The sequence below is a fragment of the Balearica regulorum genome, chromosome 3 (genome assembly GCF_011004875.1).
Source record: "Balearica regulorum gibbericeps isolate bBalReg1 chromosome 3, bBalReg1.pri, whole genome shotgun sequence".
In the NCBI taxonomy this organism is placed as follows: Eukaryota; Metazoa; Chordata; class Aves; order Gruiformes; family Gruidae; genus Balearica; species Balearica regulorum.
The window spans coordinates 40,173,880-40,187,463 of NC_046186.1; the positions used below are offsets into that span (position 1 = coordinate 40,173,880).

Genomic DNA, 13,584 nt, shown 5'->3' on the forward strand with positions numbered 1-13,584 from the left:
AGTAGTTGCTCTATGGGTTTTCTCTGCATCCTAAATTAGGCTGGGCCTTGGTTTGACTACCTCCTTCCTGAGAAGGGAAGTGAGTTCTACCTTTGATAAAGCTATAAAAAAACCAGCATTTTTTACAGCCTTTAAAAGCATATTCCCCTTTCTGAGCCTAGCAACACAACAGCAAGATCTTGAGGAAATCTGAAAGCTTGCAGGTGAGGAAGCTGCTTGCCTTTTGATTGGTGAAGGAATTTCCAGGTGAATTCAGAACTATCACATGCTGTGCATATCATGTAGAATATGTCTTGTTTGATAGGATGCAATGGATCTTTAGAATTAATCTGTTCTTTTAGAGAAGGTCACACAGGATTTTAGCTCTCTTCAGTTTATTAAAATGCATGAGTCTCGTATGTCTGCATGAATTTGAATTATTTCAAAATGAGTGCTACAGTAAACATTTTAACCTGTCTTTCTGCAGGCTTTTAAAATACACGCTTTGATCCTTATACCTGCAGATTACTCAAAGTGTGAAAGCCCAGTCTCTCATTTTCACGTATTTGGGAATAATGCAGGATTTGGGCTCTTAAAATTTTGAATTCTGTTTTGTGAAGTGAATATGGATCTGGAAGTTACTGGGGGAAAAGGAGGAGAGTGTGCGAAAGAGAAAGGTGTGGGACTGACCTGGGCAGAATCTAGGCGACGTGCATGCCAAAGGCACTTCATAGAAAAGCTGTCTGAGATGGGGCCTCTTATCTGTTGGATGGAGTAAAGTCCTGTTAACCAGGTTCATTTAGAACTGCCTAGGCTGAAGGAAGAGTGAGCATTTAAACTCATTCTTAGTTTGAAAGAGCTTCTCCATATTTATTTGTGGCAGCTGCTGTACAGGTAACTCTCTTAATGCTACAAAAATTATATATAAAAAGGAGATAAAGCAGTGCAAATACAGAGAAGAATGTAGTAAATTACGAGTGTTATAGTATCAATACTGGCATCTGCTGGTTTAAGTAACTGATTTGTATCATAGAAACTATGTGTGTATAGGGATTAAAGGGGGAAAAAAACCCCACCCAAACACAACTACATCGGTGACAAAATTTGTTCGCAGAACTCTGAAAGTGCTGCTCCCGTTATGCATCTGGAGGATAAGCAAACAGCACCCATACAATTTCTTTGGTTCCATTTTTCTCAATTTCATCTTCAATATAGTAATAATTATCTACAATGGATAATAGCTGGCTTGACGGGAGCTGTGAGTCGAAGTGATTTCCTAGGCAGAGGCTCTTGCAGGTTTTTGCCAGTTCCTTATTGTCCATGGTGGCTTTCACATCTTCACCAAGAACAGCAACAAAATGCTATGATTCAAATATCTGAAACAGTAGCTATTGTACTGCTCCTAAAATCTCCTTAGACTCCTTAGCTATTGTACTGCTTCTAAAATCTCCTAAAATCTTCCTTTGAATAGAAGTTGTTGAGATTCAAGAACAACAACAAAAAAAATGCATTAAAAAGCCAAAGCCTACTGTGATGCTCCTTAACTATTACCAGGGAAAGTTAGTTCTTTGTGAGCAAAGCCAGCCCTGCCTAGTGACAGTTGCTACGTAGGGAGCTGTATTAAGGCTGGAAGGGGTCACTTTGTACAACCCTCCCTCATCATCTGCCTACAGCATGTTACTGAGTTGTCGGCATGTGCGAATCCTCATCTGAAGGCAAACGTTTCGGCTAACTTGGTAAAAAGTGAATGGTCAATGATTTTTCTCTCTTCACTGGCTTGCGTGTTTTCTGTAGCAACAAGAAGCGTTTATGCCTGCAAATGAGAGATCTATCAGGAATAGAGTTCTGACATTTTAGTAACTGTATTACAGCAAAATACTAGAATACCACAATGATTACGAGTCCTGATCTGGACTCCTTTGTTTGTTGTGCTGTATGTTCCAAAATAATACCACCACCACCTTCCAACGCTACTTTTGATCGGATTCGGAAGTATAAGCCTTTCAGAACACGGTATTACACTCATCATGATATACTGGGTAAGTTTGTTTCTGAAGTCCTTTCCTCACAATCTAAGATTTAGGAAAACTCCCAAGAGCTGTTGTATCCATCTGTTCTTGATAGTCATGAAGGCATTCACATCTTGGTAAGAACGAACTGCGCTTACCTTCTGAATATTAATAAATCCAACATATTCAGAGCGGAGACAGTGTCAGCCATCCCATGGTGCGTGGAGACTTTCAGATTTGGGCATAATGAAGTGCAAAAGAGAATGAGCTGTAAGACTGTTAGCAAATGTTTTCTAGGGCTCAAGTAGTTTGGGGGAAGAACTATGCTTAAGACTTAACATTTGCAAAGATCATCCCTTTGTCCTTCAACAGGACACAGCTGGGGTGTTTTATCCGTAATCCTGCCTTCTCCTACCTGATTCTGGCTGCTGACCTTAGCATGAGGCTCTGTAGAGCCTCTTGAGGTTTGATTTTTTTCTGACATACCACAATCATAACCTCAACGACGAAGGAAAGCGTATGGTGGCATTCACTTGTTTGAGGATCAAGCAAGAATCTCAAATATCTTTTAATGCTGTTTCTAATTGTCATAGAGGTTTCTGATTAGCCCTGTAAAGTTTTGTAGAGATCATGTTGTGCATTTTAATTAATGTGCGTTGTGAAGAGGAGTGTGCTTGGTTTCTATTTTAAACAATATCCAAGGGATTATCAGTGTACTGAGAGCCTTGGCAGCTGGGCGAGAGCTGTGCATGTCTCAGAACACGAGGCTTCAGCCCTGCACTGACACACACAGTAAAATGCATCCAGAAGGCCACAGAAAGTCTCTTTTTAAATTATTTTCTCTTTACTGTTTAATATAATGGCCTGGGGAAAAGCTATGCAGTCAGAGCACAACATGCTTGTTGCTAAGATTCATGCACTGTTGGACTTCTGTTTTGCTGATTTAAACCTGTTGAGCCCTTTGTCCCATCCTGCTGCTGTTTTCCATGTACTTTGTGTTAGCTCCGTGAGAGGACTCTGCTCACCCATGTGGAGTGAGGAAGAACACTGGGGTGAAAGAGGGACACCTAATCCTCCAGTGGCTGTGTGAAAGCTAGATCTCCTGTGGCTCTATTCCTTTTTTGTTTTCCTAATAACCCAGGAAAAGGTGACTCTACGGCCCTGCCAGGTGCAGAGAATGGGATCCAAAGCAATGCCCAGGCTTGGCACTGAGTAGGAAAGGCGGAGGGGGAGGATCCGAAATCCCACTTTTGAGGGGGAGTTTTGGGTTGCAGAAAAGCATCTTTATCTACCTCTCTCTGCAGTGGCTTCTCTTCCGGGCAATCCTTGGTGCTGAAGACGGGTTTTTCAAATGAGTTAGCAGGGCTACCTGTTTGCTTTCACAGCATTACCATGGGAGTCCGTGATGCTCTCCTGTTGTGCAGCCTTGCCCAGAAGGTGAGCGTTGGGTTCAGCACCTTCCTATTACATTTATGGAACTGCACAAGCAGTAATAATTGTATTTTTTCTATACGTGAACTGTGGGTGTGTAGTTTTTAGCCTTTTGATTTTTAATTCAGCTGCGGAGCCATGCAACGGGGTCGGGAGAGAGGCACGGGTTTCTGCACTACAGTTATTTGGTGTGCATGATCTGCTTGTGTTGATTGTGCAGAGATTGGAGCAGACATTCAAGAACAACAACATAAAAAGAAGGAGGTGGAGATACAAGAGCGCATTGAAAAAATGAAAGCTGAACTTTGTTCTCAGGTAAATTAAATTATGCTCCTGTCATTTAAATGCTGATTATTCTTTGGAATAATTGGTATAGTGTAAAAACAGTTAATAAAGAACTTTGAGGTCACTGCTATAGAGCTGTCATTAATTTCAGCTCATCCTTTGTTCACAGAGTTCTGTGTGCACATATGTGCACAACAAAGCATACTTTGAATTAATAACAAATTTTACATCTGATCTGAAAAAGGCCTTTAAAGCACACAGAAGTTGTCGGTTGTTAAAGCTGTTTCCCACAGTGCTATGTAAGATTCTGAAACTGCCCTTTATAATACAGACGTATAGTGGTTACAACTCACGGCTCAACGCGATTGTGTGGCCACATTTTAACAGGAATCGCTGCAATAAAATTGCCAAATGGGCCAAAATGTATTTTGCCATCTGGCTTTAAATTTAACTTGCTCTGATTTTTTGAATAGAAAAATACAGAACTGATTATGTAACCTCTGCTTCATCTTAATAGGATGTTATTAGAATGTGAACTGCTATACTTAAATAATAACTTGTTTTAAAGGCTGAAATGCACAAGAAGGATGCAGTGGATAAAGCTCTCAAAGAGGCAGCCGCTAACCACAGTGCATTTGTACAAGACCTTAAACAAAAACTTGGAGAGGAATTAAGGGTATGAACCAGTTTGCTTTCATTACCATAGAAATAGCCAGCATGACAGAATCATGGTTTTGACAACTAAGAATGTCATTCTACATTTAAAAAAAGTTATATTTTTAATGCTGGCCATAACCAGGACCTTCATTCATCTGAGATTTGTACTTTAGTGCCAGGAGAAGAACTTGGCCTGAAAGATGACTAGCTTTGTCTTTGTGCTAGGGGAGATGTGAGCTCGAGCTAGCTGGATTTTTAATTCACTTTCAACACATTTAACTTTTTTTATTTATTGAATTAAGTTTGTGGCCTTTGTTGAAAATTCCCTGTCAGGCCTTGATTCAGCCAGCCACTGAACCTGATGAGGTGCATTTCTTAAGGGCAGTCAAATATGGGCTTAACTAAATCTGTCCTGAAGTTTTGTGTTCATCACAGCTAGAAAGGTGTTTAACTGATTTACTGAACCTGGACCCTAAGAGGAGTGGAGGAGAAGGAAAACTGCCAGCATAGAGATATTTCTAAATGAAGCACACCAGCTGTAGCTTTCTATTTCTATATGTACTTAGCACATGCTTTGTATGGCTGTTTGGATATGTGAGAGACATGTAGAAAGAAAAAGGAAGGCAATTGCCTTCTGGATCTGAGCCTTCCTGCTTTCTGCACTGCTTCGCAGGGCTTTTCACCACTAGAACATCCAAGCACTCCTTGGTCGGGCATTATGCAGTCCATCGAACACCTGTCATCCTTAGTCTTGCAGCCTCCCACCAGTGGATGAAAGGCGCACAAAGAATTGCCAGAGTGTGTTGCTTTGGAATTTTATTTTATACAAGTTTCTAAATAGCTACCTGTTTATACTGCAGGCAGTCAAAGCGACGTGCTTGGCATCGCAAGAGGAAAAGCAGGGAGGTTTACAGTGGTCTTAAGTTTCCAGCAGAGTTCATTCCATTTTATGGAGCTGTTTTCCAAGGGAGCTTTGTCTTTTCCTGTCATAGCATCTGCTGACAATAGTTGGCAGAAGCTCAGTTCCTTGTGTTTAACCATTCAATTACTTGCCATAAGTGTATCTTTGTAGACCTGAGTTTTCAAGGTTTGAACGTGTACCATTTGTCCTGATAATATTGGCTTCAGTGACTAAGGGCTCAGGAGCAGATACAGAATTCTACAGCTGAAACAAAAGAAGAGGCAGCTCTAACTAAAGTAATTGGAAGATGGTTTAGATTTGGCGGTTTGTATTTCTTGCAGTTCAAGAGGTGTGTTAACAGTGAGCTCACTTCTCACTAGCAGCTAGCTTGGAGAGGTGATGGCAGCAAATTTACTCAACATCTGTCTGAGCAAACAGCGGCAGCCAACAAAACATATCACTGAATGAGTGACTGAAGTGGGTTTTTACGTGTAGGATAGGTCAAAGACAACTGCTTTCAGCTGGTAGCCTCAGGAACGGCTTTTTGCAGCAGTGCTGATGTTGCTGTTCCACCACCACTAATGGTCAAATGGTTTTAGTTAGGCTTCTTGTAGGAAGGTCATGTTATTTGTCACTCTACTTGCCAGCAGTAGGCAAATAACCAGTATCCACAAAAATACACAGAATACAGGGTTTGTACATGGATGTGCAAGCGATTTACAACAGACCTCATATAACTCTGCTCATCCTGTATTAGAAAACCTACGAAGATCTAAGCAGCCAGAACTTTCCCAATGGTGTCTTGCCACTTCCACAGAGGATGCACTTGTCAGAGGTCTTGGAAAGAGCTGTGAATGGTGGCAAAGCAGCGTAGATGACTGGGCAGTGAGTTAAGCGAGTTGGATTGCTTTACTGGATGGTTAGGTGTGGCATGGCCTATAATGGCAACAGAGGTATATTGGTATATATTGAGTTGTCTGAGATTCCAGATGTATGTATGTCCATCCAGACAACCTAAGACTAGTGTTGTCACACCTCTATGTATTAGCCCGAGCAATATCTTGCTGACAAGCATACCAAGGACTGGGCTTCTTCTCCATCTCACTCTAAAACCATATCACTGGCCATGTGAGCTTGTGAAGAAAATATATCCAGGAACTTTTTGTGCCTTATGTAGAAAACATGGATGATGTGGAATGATGCTAGAGTAAGTCACCGTAATTGCCCTGTAATATTTTCCTAAGTGTCTTCTGCTGGGCTTTGCTGCGGATTGTTTAAAGACAACTGAACAATAAGTTGTCACTACTTACATCTACTTTCAACTTTGCTTAAGGAAGAGGTGAGGAAGGTGAAGGCAGAGATGCAGCAGTACATGGAGGATGAGCAGAGGAGAGAGACTGAAGCTGCAGAGCAGCGCATGGCTCACAGACTTCAGTGCACCCTGATGGAGTGTGCCCGGGAGAAGATGCAAGCAGTGGCCGAAGCCAGGAAGCAGGAGAGGGAGGCGGCCATGAAGGAAGCAGCCAGACAGCACAGGTGCTCTTAGTGTTTCCCCTGACTTGGCTGGCAAACATGCTCTGCTAAAGAAAATGACTGGAATTGCATCGGCCTTGCTCAGATGCAGGTCTTCTAGGAAAAGATTGATAGACCCTTTAGAAAAAAATGTATTTGGAAATGTCAAGGGACCAGCAAGAGTTGCAGGCTCACTCTCTATTGCTGATATCCCATGTAGAGATAAAACGTGTTTTGTTCCTAAAAGCAAGTATCATAAAGCCAACCAAGGATCCAAAAGTTTTACTTTTTATGGCTTATTTAGAGTCATCAGAAATAAAGATCTCAGGGGCCTATTGTGTCTTTCATGACATCTATGCAAAAATTGAAAAATAGGTGTCATATGGAGATCTGCAGGGCGCAGGAGATTCTACCCTTATAGATTAAGTGTTGTGAATTCAACAGCTTTGATGACAAAATAATAACACACCCCTCTTCTTGAAGAGTAGACTACATTTCATTTTTTGACAGCACAAACAACAAAATAACACTGTAGTCTCACAATGAAAAGATCAGTTCAGGTGTATTCCCTTGTAAGATGCTTTTTTTTTTTTCTGAACAGAGTCACACTTAAGTTTTGATCCATTATTTAATGCCTTCATTTTCACTATTAAATCATGGCCTTTCTGAAAAAGATAAATCACATTCTGCATAAACTTAGCTGGTCTCTTTAACTTCTCATGTTAGCAGAGTTCTGCGAAAACATCTCCAGCAAAGTGGAGGGAGCAATAACAGAGGGCAGATTTTTTTTTCTCTACATTGAAGTATTTGGATCAGTAACCTTAATGGATGCCTGATGCACCATTCTTTATGTGTCCCTGAGCCAGCTCTGGGGAATAGCACCCATAATGTTTTGACTACATAATATAAATTATGTCTTTTATTACTAATGTGCTAGCACAAAGATGTTCTCAGTACCACTTAAACAAAATTACAGATGAATCTGTAGTCTAGAAATCAGTTCTTAGATTTCACTTCAAGACAGCTTTTTTACTTGGGGGCAGAATTGCTCAAAGTCTATTTGAAAATCAGTGTGTACTTAAGGGCTAGCTCAAAGAGAGACCTGAATGAAGAGTGAAATAGTAATCCTTTATATTTTCTATTTGGAAGCAAGCATCATTAAATTATTGCTAGAAGTGACACATGCAGAAATAGAAACTTCTGCAGCTGCCTTTCTCTGTGTCATCAGTGGCCTTCTTTTGTTTCAGAGGTTCTACATAAAGTTCTAATTCCATGTATATTTATAGTTGAAGAAGAGGGGTTTTACAATGACCTGAATAGGAATAGACTTAAATTGTTTTTTTAAATAATCTTTAATAACAGGTCTTCCCTACAAATCTTTTCTTCTTTTTCTTTTTTAAATAGAAAGCACTTAGAGCAACTCAAAGAAGAAAGGATGTTAGCTGAGGAACTACATCATAAGAGTATAGAGCGATTAAACAAAGAAAAATGTCATGAGATGACTATTGCCCTGAATATCACGCAGAAAGAGAATCAGATTGAGACTGAAAAACAGCTCAAAGAAGCAGAGACCCTACATCTTGAGGAGCTGGAAAAAGTGATAGTTACGCTGAAAGCAGCAGAAGAACAGGTAAAAACTCTCATGGAAAAACTGGAAGAGATGACAGATTGGAAGGACAGCCTGGAAACTGAAATACAAGCAACAAGACAAGCTTTTCGAAAGTATATTAATGCCACATTTCCTAACCTGTCTCCTGGACAAGCAGATTTTATTCTGCCATTCAGAAAAGCATTTGAGCAGAAGGACACCCCAGAAGAAGCAGAGGACAGTGACAAGAAATATAAGAGAACGAGTATTAGAAGTGAGAGATTAACAGCCATGGGTAAACAGGACTACAAATAGGTGATGCTGAAAAATAAATTCATCTCTGTTCACTGAATTATATGAGTGTGGTTAGAATGATACACAGAAAAATAACCACCACTATATTAAATAATACAGTGGTGAGCCATGCTTAGAAATTATGCATTAGTTTTTGTTTTACAAATGGTAGGGCAGAGGTTGGAACATGTAGTATTTGAGGAGCTTCCCACTGAGTCCTTCTTGAGAAGGAAAAAAATCTGGAAATCTGATCAGAAAATCTGTCACTTAGTTAAGCATTAGTGCTTGGACTGTGAGGGCTGTTGGCTCTGCCCCTGAATACTTGGATGTGGAGTAAGACACACAAGCTTTAAACACCTGCAGCTTGAGTTCTGAGATTTACAGGGTGGTTATTCTATGTAGCAGTGTGTATGTCTAGAATACTTGCAAGAAGTAAGGGGTTACATGATCTGAAAACTCACCTTGAGAGACAGCTTTTGGGCAAAAAGTGTGTGCCAGCAGGCATAAAAAAATAACCTTCCTGTGGGAGGACTCGAGTTTATCTATTCACACATGCTTGAAGCCTGTGTGGCTTTAGGCCAGCCTCAATACATCAACTGTGTCTGCGATTCATTCTGCCCAAACGTCTGATTTGCCTTCGCTGTGTAATAAGACTTCTCACACCATTCACTAAAGCTTTGTGTCTATATCTCATTTGTTACCTGTTAATCTGAAAACACGGTTTAGCATCGTGAGTGCAAGCTGAGGAATGTAAAGGAGCTGGTCTTTACTGTAGGGATAGAAAGTATAATATGGTGAAGGAAATTCTCCATAGGCATCTTGTGTAAGGGAATTTTTAAGAGAGCAATCTGTGCAGCCTTCTTTTCGTTGTGCTCAAAAACAACCCCAGAAAACAAAAAAGCAGAATAATCTCACAGATATCCATCACTCTACCAAACTAAGAAGTGAAGACAAGTGAAGTCACTGGTTTCTCGTGGAACAGTTTAATTCATATAAAATACTTTGAACAGATATTTGGCACACTCTGGCACTATTTCTGACCTAAATGCCTGTAAAACCTTACCTCACTGAATTGTGGAAGCTCACTCTGTGGATTTCATGTGCATTAAGCATAAATGTCTTTTGAAACTACATGAGTAAAATACTGGATCTAAAGTACTAGCAGCTGCGTCATGAAATACTTAAAGCTGATGAATGCTCTCTGTTGGGTTAGCTGATTAAAGGCTCACCTCGGCACACACCATGAAGCCCAGAGACGCAGCGGCAGCTGGGGGAACCCCAACAACCCAGTCAGAGGAATGAGCCTCCAATCCAGCCCCTCCCGGGGCATCCCAGGAGGGCATCAGCCCCATGGACTGGCAGTGAGACCCATCACCGTGAGTCAACAGGAGAGGCTTTCTGTAGTGCAGATACAGACTGGAGGTATGGGACTCCTTACGGGATGCAGGGAAGAACATCTGGGGATTGTATGGGGATTGTATAAAGGCTTATTGTGGGATGTTTAGGGAAAGAACCAAATGAGCGGAAACGGGGACCAATGTAGTTTGGGGAAGAAAAAGAGTGGGAAATGAGGGATAAAGGGATAAAAGAGTCTGGTTACATGTAAACAGGGGCTGGTCATAGCTGACCATGCCCTGCTCTTGATCAGTGCAGTCTGTCCTGTCTTCTCATTGAACTCCATTTCTAACTTTTCCTGGGTGCAGGGCTTTCTCTGTGTGCATGTGCATGCCTGGAGGTCTACCTGCCAGCAGCTGGAGTTGGACCACAGATGATGGGGGGTGTAGGCTCAGGGTGCCAGCAATTGGAGAGGCTGGAATGCATATTATATGGGTATGTATGTCAGTGTGTAGTTACTAGCAAACAGCAAGACAGGCTAGCTGACAAATAGGGTAGGTGATGGAGTGGCTGTAAATCTAAGATACTGGACAGACCAGAGCATCTGAGATTTGGTTACTTGAGGGACTCAGTGGTCAAAGCCAGTGACTGGAGAGGCTGTGAGGTCTGAGGGTGGGCTGCTGGTAACGTCCAAAGTCTGGACCGATTACCAGATATGCTGTTTGCGCACGCGTGTCTCTGCATGAGGCAACACGAGGCGCAATTCTACATCTTGCCTGTCAGAAAACCAAGATGATGATGGAAGTGCTTCAACTCCCCTTGAACAAACAGTTCAAGTTCCCTTACAGTGATAGATAAGTAGATTTTTTTGTTCTTCTCCACTGGGAAGGATATAATAGAAAATCATCATGTACTTCTGCAATGCCTTACTGTTAGCATTTTTTTCAGAAAAAAAAGAAGTGACTCTGCCTTGAGAGGTTAGCCCTTTTTATTTGGGATACAGTGGCAGTGACTGATACAAACTGTGGCTATCTACAGAGGTAAGTGTTCCCTGTGGTGAACATTAGTCCTGGGTACCTCAGTCATCCAGACAAGACCAAGGGCCCCTCTGAGTGCCCATTCCAGGCCCCTCCTGACCTGCAGCCTTGGGGGCATGTTTGGAGACAGGCAGCAGGGGCTCAAGATCTGGTCAGCTGTGTCAATACATATATATATACTGCAAGCATGCTCTGGGGTGGACTTACTTACAGGTGTATGCACAGCATATACAGCATATAACAGTCTGTCAGACACTGGTGTTGCTTCTCATTGCCTTTTGGGAAAGGAAGAACATTTTGGTTTACTGCTTTCAAATGTCAAGGTGAAGTTATGTTGGCTCTGCTTAGAAACTGCGCGTCCTCTGAAGTCTGTGTGCTTGGTTGTGTAGAGATGAAAGGAGCCACAGCTTGGCCTAAGTGAATAGCTCTGCAGTATAAATGGATAGACAAGATAGCAAGCAGTAGAATTGCTACAGGACCTGGAGAGCCATTTGCAATGGACACTGTTTGGTATTTCAAGGAAATATTTTAGAAAGTAAAGTAACTAACTAAGCCTGATTTAAGAGATTTTTTTTTTCCCCTTCTAGTTGTACTTACTGCACAATATTAATCACGGATGACTGGCAAGCTGAAAAAAAGGCTGTTTTTCATATTCTGTAGGTTTCTGCATGTCAGATACTTAACTAATGAAATCTGTGAGTACATGAGCTATTGGTAACTCATTGGAGCTACAAATCAGGAGTTCAGGCATACAAGCAAGCCTTTCATTGCATGAAGCAGAGACAGCATATGTTTGTTGGCTTGATTTTGTTCCTGTTTGAGAAGGATTGCAGCATGAAAAGTAACACTACCCACTTTACGTGCACTCTGAATCAGAGAGAGCACGAATACATGCTTTTTGACTGTTTGTCTGAATGATGCAAATAAAGAAGCTTTCAGATAACATCTGGATGCTAGGATGCCGGTGATGGCACATATTGACAGCAGAGTGCATGAGACAAAACCTAGAATGGGGAGCTGTAATGCTGCAGTGAATAATACAGAAAGCAGGATTTCTCTATTAGTCATTCAGGAGATGTCTAAAATTGCCAGAAAGTACCATAGTCTCAGGAACAGTGAAACTTTCTGTCTAAGGCAGTGCTATAAAAGACTGAAAAGTGGGTTGTCTAATTACTGTAGCTGAGCAGCTGAACTAGTAGGGAGCTGTGGAGTATGGCTGATAAGCAGCTAATTAATAAACCAGAGACATCTTGCTCGTTAGTCCCTCAAAGGTCTGCAGAAGAGATCTGTGATGTCTTAAAAGGAGGATATGCAGATTGTGAAATCTCTGAATGCCTGGCATGGAGAAATGAAGTGTGAAAGGAACTAATGATGCCGGTAGCATTTGGAGTGTGAGCACACGCTGTCTGTGCTTATGAGGCAATTAAAGAACTGCAGCGCCTCATGGGCAACAGACTGCAGAACGAATACACTCTGTCTATGCATGGATGTAGTGTACCCACAGAGATATAAACCAAGTAATTGTGATTTAAGTTACTGATGTGATTTCCTTTGCCTTAATTAACAACAGTTCAGCGTTATGTTTGCTGCTAGTTAAAATACAGATTGTGTAGAGGATTATGAGTGACTAATCGCAAAATGCATTAAGTGGCTGCTGGGAGATGCAAATACTGGAACAACCGGCATTAATATTGGCTAGTAGGTACAGTACATGGGTGTTCTGGGGATATCTAGGAGAGGTTTCTACCTGGGAGTGTGTTGGCAGTGACCAGAGGGAAAGACAAATCCTAGTAGGAAGAATGGGCCAACAACAATGATAGAAACATCCTGGGAAGTGAGGGAACCTGTGCCGCCTCCATTGCAGTTTATGGGGACTAGCAGTTAACACATCGCCTTAGCTTCCTTTGGGCCAGTGAGCAAATCAAGAGTTAGATAAACAGCTTGACTAACAACAGCTAGTAAACTACCTCCAAGTAGAAGGATAAATAAAACTACTGTACCCCAACTGTGACATGGCCTGCCCAAATCTTGGCTTTTCTTCTAGCTGATCATCAACAGTTTGTCTTGTTCTTTATTAAAACAGTCTCTAGCGCTTTGGTTTGCCTTCTTCTAAGAGTATGGCTGACTCATTACTGGATCTTGCCTTTCTTTTGCATACTTGGACATTTCCACTATATAGCTGCAGTCTATGTCCTAAAACTTGAGTGACTAGAGAAAAATCCTACCCCATCAAGGTGTCTGAGCACCATATTTTTCTATTATTTTTCTCATAAGATTACATTCTTCCTTCCTCTAATAAAAATTCAAAAAGGCATAGGCACTTCCAGTTGCCTTATTTGAAAACTTAAGCCACACTACAAATGGAATATTGCTGGCCAAAGTTGAACTCCATTCTGTCTTGTCTCACAGCTTCTCGGGAACTTATACTGCTGATGCCAGATTAATTGCAGGGCTCTGGGTACTACTGCTGCTAGCCACAAAAGGTGCAGTCCCTTCCCTGTGATGCCTATGGCATCCCACAATGATTCCTGATTATTGTGGGTTGTTTGGTTGGTT

At 41.5% G+C, this 13,584-nt stretch overlaps 2 protein-coding genes across 2 annotated transcripts in view; one reads left to right on the top strand and one right to left on the bottom strand.

The window, feature by feature from the left end:
- Nucleotides 1-13,584, bottom strand: part of GJB7 (gap junction protein beta 7) — a 34,841-nt gene that overhangs the window by 17,261 nt on the left and 3,996 nt on the right. The window lies entirely within an intron of this gene.
- C3H6orf163 (chromosome 3 C6orf163 homolog) lies at nt 1,871-8,677 on the top strand. Its single transcript, XM_010310610.2, has 5 exons — nt 1,871-2,018; nt 3,640-3,734; nt 4,273-4,380; nt 6,596-6,798; nt 8,179-8,677. Exons 1-5 carry the CDS (start codon nt 1,871-1,873, stop codon nt 8,675-8,677), a joined length of 1,053 nt encoding a protein of 350 aa, XP_010308912.2.